The 10,363-nt window shown below is 32.8% G+C and overlaps 1 protein-coding gene across 1 annotated transcript; it reads left to right on the top strand.

Annotated features, from left to right (window-relative positions):
- Window positions 1–1,011: 1,011 nt before the first annotated feature.
- On the top strand, window positions 1,012–8,801 carry psg4 (pregnancy specific beta-1-glycoprotein 4). Its single transcript, XM_039660816.2, has 8 exons — window positions 1,012–1,122; window positions 2,524–2,907; window positions 3,904–4,215; window positions 5,579–5,842; window positions 6,538–6,807; window positions 7,830–7,929; window positions 8,056–8,227; window positions 8,524–8,801. The coding sequence occupies exons 1-8, from the start codon at window positions 1,080–1,082 to the stop codon at window positions 8,629–8,631; spliced, it is 1,653 nt and encodes a 550-aa protein (XP_039516750.2). The 5' UTR covers window positions 1,012–1,079; the 3' UTR covers window positions 8,632–8,801.
- Window positions 8,802–10,363: the final 1,562 nt, after the last annotated feature.

The raw sequence follows: 10,363 nt of genomic DNA, 5'->3' as shown, positions 1-10,363 counted from the left end.
TAGAAATTGAGGCATTGGTGTATTGATTCAGTCCTAGCCAGAATCTAAACACTGAATGTTCACAGCATGTATGAGGAGGAAGCGTTAAGAGGGGAAATGGCTTAAATGTGAGAGTGAGTCACTGCTGAGCACATGGAGAAATTAACTTTGCACAATAATACTAATAAAAATGCAATTAGTTTTTGATGAATATGACATCATTCCTTCAAAGTGAAAAAATTAAAGGAATAGTAACTGTAAAAAAAAACTGCAATAGCCTTACATTTAATGTAATTATGCAGTAAAATTCTGTTAATAATTATATATACCTTCATGGTATTTCAGTAGGCTACATTAGGGTTTTATGTTAAGCTGCATCATTTGTTGTTAAATTGATCTTTATTGAATTATTTAGAGTCATGTTTCCAACCATTGTGGTGTTTTGTATTTGTGTGTATTAGACTGTGTGTATTTGACATGAGCTTGTGGAAAAGCTACTTATAATGATGACTTTGGATCATCACATGTTTTTTCTCTATACCATCACTATTATTATAGTGGATTTAAGTCAAGTCACATTTATTTACATACTGCTTTTTACAATACATATTGTTTCAAAGCAGCTTTACCGAGATAACAGGAAAATAATGCAAAAAAAAGTTTGTTTCGGGAAGAAAATAGCATCACAGTCCAGCTTAAGTTCAGTGATGTTTGATTTTTTTTTTTTTTTAAAGGTATTAATTTAGTTCATTTTTATATAAACATATTTTAGTAGCAACACGGCCTTGCTAATTCAGCAGAAAAGGGCTGTCGGAATGACCTATTTTAACTACAGTTAGGCCTACATGTTGTTCTGTAAATACATTTTGACTGTATTTTTACTAAATTATTATTATTTATATAGCAAGACCTGATAACAACCTTGTGTTCCTTGAATACAATGTAGTGAAGATGTGGGAGCAAGAACGTCATGGAACAGCATTACGAAACATGCCAGACCTCCAGTTTGGACTTCCCTTTAAAACAAAAAAAGAGCAGAAAATCCCCAGCAGGCAGCATCTGTCCACTGTGCAGTGTCGTCCCTCTGGCTGGCGTGTCTCATGGCTCTGGACGCAGCGATTGGGCTCTTTACTGTGATGACAGGTGAGTGAGATTTTAGTATATCTGCCCTGATCTACCTCTGTCAAAATCAAATCAAAATCCAAATGAACAAATCCCAAATTTCTCTGAACATCATCTTAATTCTATAACCATGCATTTAATTCTTACATGCTCTCTTTCCACACATCATTAAATAAAATTGAACACATAAATAATACAGAATGTTAATGTTCACTAAATGCATGTGACTGTATTTGAGCATGTGCTCTATGAATGCAGACTCAGACACTTCATAACTTCCCTTTTCTATATTGGACTGTGTTGTGAAATGCTCTTGTCACAATGCAAGACTGATCAGAAGTGTTTTTTTTTTAAATACACGTGAAGTTCATAAAAGCAGTGTGTTTAATATTCTCATTTATTATAAAGCAGTTTCAATGAGCTAATTTTGGCAATGAGATGTGAAATATTATCAGTCTTCATTTGCATCTGTTAAGTCATGCATATCTCTAAATTGGTTTAACAGAATTACTGGTAACACTTTACAATATTGCATCAGCAATATTTAATTTTTTTATTTCAGGTATATTTAACAATACGCGTTAGTGTTTATATTTGTTAATACAAAAAAGTTCATCGTTCATGTTAAGATCCATGAAAAAATAATAATAACAGATACAACTTTGACACTTTATGATAAGGTTATATAAACATTAGTTAACTAACATGACAATGAAAAATAGTTCTAAAGCATCTTTTAATCTTAGTTAATGTCAATTTAAACATTTACTAATACATGATTAAAATCAAAAGATGTGTCTGTTATATTATTTAATGGACCTGGGCTGATATGAACTAACAATGAACAATTATATTTTTATTAATTAAAGCTAACAAAGATTAAAAAACAGTGTAGCAAATATATTACTCATAGTTAATATTAGTGAATGCGTTAAATAATGTTAACTTAGTGGACCTCATAAGTGTTTCCATTTTTGGTATAAATCAGTAAATGTTGAATTTTAAAGTTAACATTTTAGTTTAGGGTCTCATTTTACTAGGATTTTGGCTGTTTATTAGTATTACTTCTAATGCACATATCAATACCTTATTCTGCATGACGATACCCAATTTTTACCCAACCAAATCTTAACAACTACCTAACTAAATATTAATAAGCAGTAAATAGGAGTTGTTATTATTGAGGCAAAAGTTGTAACTGATGGTTAAATGTGAGAACTGGACCCTAATCTAAAATGTGACCCAGGGGTGACCATTAATGAACTAAAATAACTAAATGCTGCAGAAGTATCCTTTTTGTTAGTTTCAAGTGAACTGATGTATACTAACTATTAACTAAAGTTAACAAATGGAAGCTTGTTGTAAAGTGTTTCTGAATTATATTACAGAAATAAATACTTCTTTCTCAACGCTCTGTTTCAGCATGCCTGTGGAGGGCGACACCTGCTGTCTCCCTTTCTGCCCCGGGGAGAGTGTTTGTCCTGGAGGGATCGTGTCTCGTGCTCCCCTGCAACTTCAGCCCGGTTCCCAGCGCAACGCGGATGGAGGTTCGGCTCACGAGGACCCCGACCTCCTCCTACCTCATAATGCGGAGACCGACGGTGTTGTTCAGCACTCACCGCGGGGACACGATTCATCCACACTTCAGAGACCGCACGTCCCTCGCGGGGAACCTCAGCTCCGGGGACTGCTCCATCAACATCGCCAGAATCCGGACAGAAGACCAGAACACATATGAACTCCAGATGAGGGAGCTGGGTCAAAGGTCATGGGCGGTGGGCACCAAAATCAACGTCAGTGTCACTGGTAGGCCTATGCTAATGTTGTACCAACTTGATACGAATACAACTAAAACCGTTTTTAAAAAGGGGGTAAAATAAGGGGGTAAATTATAAATGTTAACTGAAATTTAATAAAAAATGACGAAACCTAATTTATTTAAATATAAATTATTTGAGTGCGTTGCTAAGCAACATTTTTACATTTTCGTTGAAGTAGCCTAACTGAAACTGAAAAAATTTTTTATCTATATTTCTATAGATATCTATATCTAGATCTATATAAGATATAAAAAATCACAAAAAAACACACAAAACAAATTACTTAAATTCATATTATATATATTATACATGTGTATATATATATATATATATATATATATATATATATATATTATTAAACACTAAGCTATATAGATAGCCTATATTTGAAAAATAATAATAATAGTGACAAACAAACAACAACATTTCTACAACTTGACTTTAACTAAAATGAAAGCAATGCAAAAACACAACAAAAAATATTATAACTTTATCTAACAATAAAATGGAAATCATAAGAATAAAAACTAATTCAAAGTAACAATAAAACTAAATAGACATTTAAAAACTAGAAAAAATACCAAAGACAGACAAAACTTTTTTTAAATGACGATGGAAAACATCAAAATAAAACAATGAATTAAACTAATTCAAAATATAAATAAAAACTATAAAAGTGTATTAAATTTTTGAGAAATGCTGTCTAAAGTGAATCGGAACCAGCACCAAAACATAAAACACACTTGTAGCCAATCTGCTGTAAGGGGCGTGTCCACTAATGAGGGGGAGGTGCTGTGGGCGTTTTGGGGCAGAGCTATCAAGATGTTTGTGATCCTTTTTGGTAGGGGCGTATTTGTTTTGGTGATTTCAAACATCAACAGCATTTCTAAGAAATCGCTTATACTGCACATTTAATAATGTTCATGTGATTTTACATCTAATAACACAGAATATGTGTATGAATCATGTGTCTCATCATCAGATACACCAGAGCCACCTGAGGTCACTGACCCGGGGCCCGTGAAGCATGGTCAGCGGGTCATGTTGAACTGTTCAGTGAGGCTCAGCTGCCCGTCCGAACGCCCCCATCTGCAGTGGAAGTGGGAGCGAGGCGATCAGGGCGGGAGCAGCGTTCACGGAGACGCGGAGCTGCAGCGTGACCCGGGTCACTTACCGGTCATGTGGACCTCACTGTCTTTTACCGTCCCGCAACACACAAACCCCAGAGTGCGATGTGAGGTGGACTATCAGAAGAACAGGAGATCTTCAGCCACCCGAGAGATCCTCGTTCACTGTAAGATGTCAAAGATCATTATATTCACTAATCACAAACAAGCAGAAAAGCCATGGAAATTCAGTGGTTATGTAGAACTTGAGAAAAAAAAGTTGTGTTTTAGTTGCAAAAAAGTCCATTTTAAATGGTATAACAACATCCAAAGTGCCAAACCTTTTTTACTTCAACTTCAAGGCCCATCATTGTCAAAAACCATGAAGGCCGTTAAAGAGATTCTGTTGTAATTACAAAGCTGCTCAATTTCAAACATTTTATTTGTAAAAACTAGGGGTGGCCATTTAAATTAGTTTAATTCAATATTTGTATAAATATTAGCCTATAATATTTATAATAATATTTAATTTTAAAAAATCCAGAATATTAAAGTTTATAATAGGTTTCAAACGATTAATTGAAAAATAATCCAAAATAAAAGTTTGTGTTTACATAATATATGTGGGTGCACTGTGTATAATTACTTAGTAAATATATAAATACACACACATACATATATTTTTAAGAAAAAAATATTATTTATATATAAAATATTTATATTTATATATAATATAAATTATATATAAATCTATACACAGTATATACATGAAAATATTTCTTAAATATATACAAGCATGTGTGTGTGTATTTATATATATATAAAATAATTATACACAGTGCACCCACATATATTATGTAAACACAAACTTTTATTTTGGATGCGATAAATCGTTTGACAGCCGTAGTTTATAATAAAGTTTTACACGTTTTATTATCAACAAAAAACATGTTTTATAATCAAGAAATTTACCTGATTTACTAGTCATTTGTTACTTTTTTATTATTTCAATGATTTTTTATAGTTATTTATTTGGCTACACATAGCAATTTCTAAGCACTGATAAAATATTAATTTAAATGACTTTTCCTGGTCTATAAATCACACTTTTAGAAGTTCCCTCATATATCCAGGTTTTGTGTGAAATTTGTGTTTAAGAAATATGAGACTGTAAAGTTGAGTCCGAGGAAGAAGAAGATTGATGAAGTAATTCAAATATAAACATTGTTTATCAATCAAACAGACACTAATAGTGGTGAAACACAACAAATGGATTAAATATACAAGATGACAAACTGAAAACTAACAGGTGGGATCTAATTAATGAGTAACCAAGGAGACTGGCGGGAACAAAGGAAAACAGGAAATGGGCAACAAAAGATGAGCAAATTAAAAGTCCTTGAAAATGAAAATTGTGACAGATATCAGCTTACATCTTGATTTTCAGTAGTTTTCAATTATTTTAAAGTTTTTATTTTAAATCATCTTGAGGCCCCCTGGTTGAGAACCCCTGATCTAACGCAGTTCTAAACGTTTCTGGTCTCCTCACAGTTCCTCCCAAAGACGTCTCCATTCAGGTCCTCACGGCATCTGTCCGGGTCGGAGGAAATGCTCTGCTGAGTTGTTCCTGTAAGGCCGACCCGCCGGCGTTTGAATTCCAGTGGTCAACCGTTCAGTCGGGAAACACGGTGATCCTCCCCAAACGCACTTCCACCATCCGCATCTACAACGTGACCCGAGACACACGCGCTCAGTGCACCGTTGCCAACAGACTGGGACGGGCGGCGTCTCGCCTCACGGGCCTCAACGTGCAATGTAAGTCAACACAGCCTCGTGCTTTAGTAGTTTACACACTTACTTAATTCGTTCTGTCATTATATTCTTTGTCTGGTGGTTCAAATCCATCATCTGTGAAATACAAAAGGAAACATCTTTTTGAGAATTTGAAGAAAAAAATTAAGAATTTGAAACAAAAAAAATAATTTTTTAAGAATTTAGAAAAATGTGGAAGAATTGTTTTTTTTTAAGAATTTGAAAATGCTTTGGGCGAACAAAAAGTTTCAAGGGGGAACTTTGAAAAAGCATTGAAATGTATTTTTAATACATTTGAAATTATTGAAATTATATTTTTCCCATCATCATAGACTCTTAGGTGCTCTGTTACCAGTATCATTAAGAAATTTTAATTTTTTTATTTTAATTAAAGTTTTAGTAATTTTTTTTGTCATTTTAGTAGTTTTTTATTTTTAAAAATATCTCTATATTGTATTTTTTCAGTTTTATTTCTATTTTAGTACATACTGTACATTTAAACGAAATTAAAATTTGAAATGTTGGCAACTATAAAAAATTAAGTTGTTGCAGTTAATGTTTATTTTATTTCAAGTTAATGGTTCTATTTTTTTAGCTATAATAATAACACTGCTGTAGAAACCTGTATAACATGATACAAAATGACATTCTGTATTTTGTCCTTTATAGTCCTGTTTTTGTAATTCTCGTCCCTGCAGACGCTCCTGTGATTCTGTCCAACTCGTCCTGTGATTGGGACGGGACGGTGCTGTCCTGCTTCTGTGCCGTGGACTCGAACCCTCGTCCCGCTGTCACCTGGAGTGTGAACGGGTCTCACCTTCCGGACACATATAATGCTTCTTTTTCTTATATCAACCATATACTGACGGCGACTCTCATGGGATTCGCACACGCTCCTCTGCCGGTGGAATGTTACGCAGTCAACTCACTGGGAAACGACTCTCACGTACTGTACGAGGCTCATGATGGTACGCTACAGCTGAACAATGACATTTAGAGGATTTTAGTTAAGACAAATATAAAGATTTCAAACCCCTATTATATTATTTTTCTGTGGAATCTTTGTTTGCAATGATTCTGTAAGATTTACACAGAATGAGAACACTTTATTTTGCACATCCTTCTGTTTTAAACTATTAAATATAATACTTGGTAATAAAATGATGCTTTTATCTGTCAATAATAGTTTTTGTACTATTAAATATAATAGTTGATAATATAATGATGCTTCTTGTTGTGTGTAGTAAAAACAGCTCTGTTTAACACAACTTTAGTGTTTAAATCCATTCTACAGATTATTCCAAAAATTAAACAAAAAAGAGTAGAAAAAAATAGAAAAGTCATGAAAATATTTGTGGTAATGGTGTAAAAACAGAACCATACCGCCAATCCAAACTGTATTCTAATTGTCAATCGTATTTGACGATAGTGCGCTGTAAAAACATATTGTTGGTTTAACTTTAAAAAATAAGTAACCTGGTTGCCTTAAAATTTTAGGTTCATTGAACTGGAGTTAATACAATGAAGGAGAATTATTTAAACACCAGAAACTCAAAATTATATGTTATCTGAACTAAATAAATTATTTAAGTTGATTTGACAAAAGAAAAAATGTTGTGATTACTACACTGAAAAAAATAATATGCTTTATCTAATCAATAAAATTTTGGCAACATATTACAAGCAATATTATTAATTAAATCGTACAAATTAGAATTAATTAGAATATTAATTTGATTAACTATTACTCAATTCTAATTTGTTCAATCTAATAAATAATATTGCTTGTAATCTGTTGCCACAATTTTATTGATTAGATAAAGCATATTCATTTTTACAGTGTAATCATAAAAATATATTTTTTTTAAATATGTGTATACACACACACACACACACACAAACATACATATACATAAATGTAATAAAAAAAAACAAAGTTTGCATATTCATTACATGTGCATGATAATGAGGAAGTTTCTTTTTTCCACAGGTCATCCGAAATGGATTGTAATAGGGACAGCATGTGCTGTGTTTTTCCTTCTGCTGCTGAGTCTTCTGATATTTTACTGCTGTTGCTGCACAAACAGACAGTAAGATCCTTCTCACTAATGTTTGGTCATGTGCTTATGTCATTAACCATTCAGTTTCATGTATGACTAATCTCATCTGACTACATTAAGTGTAAATTACATCTGAGCTCTTTTCTTGTTGAAAAGGAGACATGTCATGGCCTACAGACCTCCTGCAATACATCCAGAGAGTCTGGGCATCTATCAGGAGCGCATGCCGCTCTACATTAACTGCAGTGAGGTCACAAACATCTACACCAACGGCAGTTACCAGCTCATCTATCAGAACAGCACTCCACTTTTTGTACGAAGCAAACAGGTAAAAAGCGATGATGGAGATTGGTATGTTTTGAGTCAAGACAATTGTTAGGGACATTATTTGAAAATGTATTCCTACAAGTCTAAAAGCGCATTTATTGAAAATGTCAAAAATATATTTTTTTGTTTTTATGTATTTATTAACTTTATAAGTGAAAGTCATAGGGTGGAAAATATCAAATATGTCACCAATCTGAGAGGTATCACACCAACAAAATGCCATCTGTATTTATTATATAAAGGCATGTGTATTAATGATGCATTTGATTCTGAAATACAGCCGTCTCTGTGTTGCAGATACATAAGAGAGAAAGACGAGCAGCCAGACGACAGCGAGAGCCGCGGGAGAGACCAACCAACGTCACAATAGACTCTGACACGGCCATATATGTGGAGGTCATATGATCACAACCTCGTCAATGAATCCTCAAATAACAGAAGAAATCTTACCCGTCTGTGTTTATATAACCATACCTCTGCGTTCTCACTGAGAACTGAGCCGGTGCTGGTGCGGTTGTTTCTGTATCACCATCCTCCAGAAATAAAGAAATGAAAAAACATGTCTTTGGCATCTCAAGCTACAGTTTAAAGAATATGAAAAAATGCATGTGAGTGAATATTGTGTGTTAGGCTGTTCGCAACATCATTGAACAGACCAAATGTGGCTTTTTAACTATGCTGTGCCATTCAGTTGAACAGCCAATCAGAGATTTGCAATTCAGTCTAAAGTCATTTCATGTTATTTTCATGAACACTGACTGAGCTATGGAAAGTCACATTTGAGCATGTCTAAAGATTTTCCTTTGACATGCACTTTAAAATGAAAAAGTGAAAATTCTTTACATCATTGAAAAGTATATTTCAAAGGTGGTATTTGTACATTCCAAGGACAATATATTCACAAGACACATAATCATGAACTGAAAGTATTTTAGGTCATTCCTGAGGACAATAAAAAAATAAAAGTATAGAGTTTATTGGAAACAAAAACATGCATGCTGAGATTGGAAGAGGGAAATGGGCAAAAGGTTAAATTGTTTGATTGATCTTGTCATGCACCCAAGAAAAAGGGGAAATGTTTGCCTGGTAAGTGCTAGACTTGTCAGATGGCATTTCAAAGAAAACCCTAAAGCTGTGCAGGTGGAAAATTACAACATCTAGGCCTATTAAAAACAAGTACCAAAGAAAGGCTGTTGATCAACATTTTCGTTTCTCATTTTGTGCTCGTAACAGTGAGAAAGGGAAAAGACTGATTGACATAGAGACTTTATGCAGGACAACTCTCAGTTTGTAAATTAAAGCATTTTGTTTTAGATTTTGTTTTTGTTTAGATTTATGATGACCTCCATATATTTTTTTCTGGATGTTTTGCAATTAAAACAGCCCTTTTTTTTAATTGTAGATAGAACAAGTAACTAACATAGCATACAATATTACAAAACAAGGAAAAACATTAATTGGTAGCAGGGGATCCAAAAAATAATATCAAAATATTCTAAACATAATGACTTTTTTTTCTTTAACAATTTCAGAGAATATAATGAAGCAATTAAATTCTAATTTAAACAACTTAAATACTGGGGATGAGTTTAAATATTTTTGCAAATTTTGCCAACCGTACACATAAATTTGCAATGTATTCAAGGCCTTTGTTAACACTGTTTTCATAATACACAATAATATACTTTAAAGTAAAATAGTGTTTAATTTGTACTAAATTAAAGATAAATTCTGCCAGTTCCTTCCAGAAATTTTGGATAATCTTGCATTGAAAAAAAATAAAAAAAAAATGCGTTGACACCTCTTTGCCACTTTTACAAAAAGAACATAAATCGTGACCGTCAATATCAGAGTATCTTGCAATTAATGATTTAACAGGGCTTTTATGTGTGTGTGTATATATATATATATATATATATATATATATATATATATATATATTCCTTTGGTTTTATTATTAATGCAATATTTAAAGGGGATTAACCAAGTTCCAAAAAAAAACTCCTCTAGGTTTTCCTGTTTTATTTTGTATGTGGAATATTGTACGAATACGTTTATTAATACATTTTTATTCAACAATTCAATGTCGTTTAATATTAATCAATTTAATACATTTAATAAATTAGGCTTTATCATT

The sequence above is a fragment of the Pimephales promelas genome, chromosome 12 (assembly GCF_988280905.1).
Source record: "Pimephales promelas chromosome 12, fPimPro1.hap1.1, whole genome shotgun sequence".
Lineage (NCBI taxonomy): Eukaryota > Metazoa > Chordata > Actinopteri > Cypriniformes > Leuciscidae > Pimephales > Pimephales promelas.
This window is presented reverse-complemented; position numbering and strand designations above follow the sequence as displayed.

Excerpts from the sequence above, each read along its gene's own strand:
- psg4 (XM_039660816.2), top strand. The coding sequence starts at position 1,080 with ATGGCTCTGGACGCAGCGATTGGGCTCTTTACTGTGATGACAG. Across the intron at positions 5,843-6,537 it reads CACGGGCCTCAACGTGCAAT|ACGCTCCTGTGATTCTGTCC; the intron begins GTAAGTCAACAC and ends TCGTCCCTGCAG. Across the intron at positions 8,228-8,523 it reads TTTTTGTACGAAGCAAACAG|ATACATAAGAGAGAAAGACG; the intron begins GTAAAAAGCGAT and ends TCTGTGTTGCAG.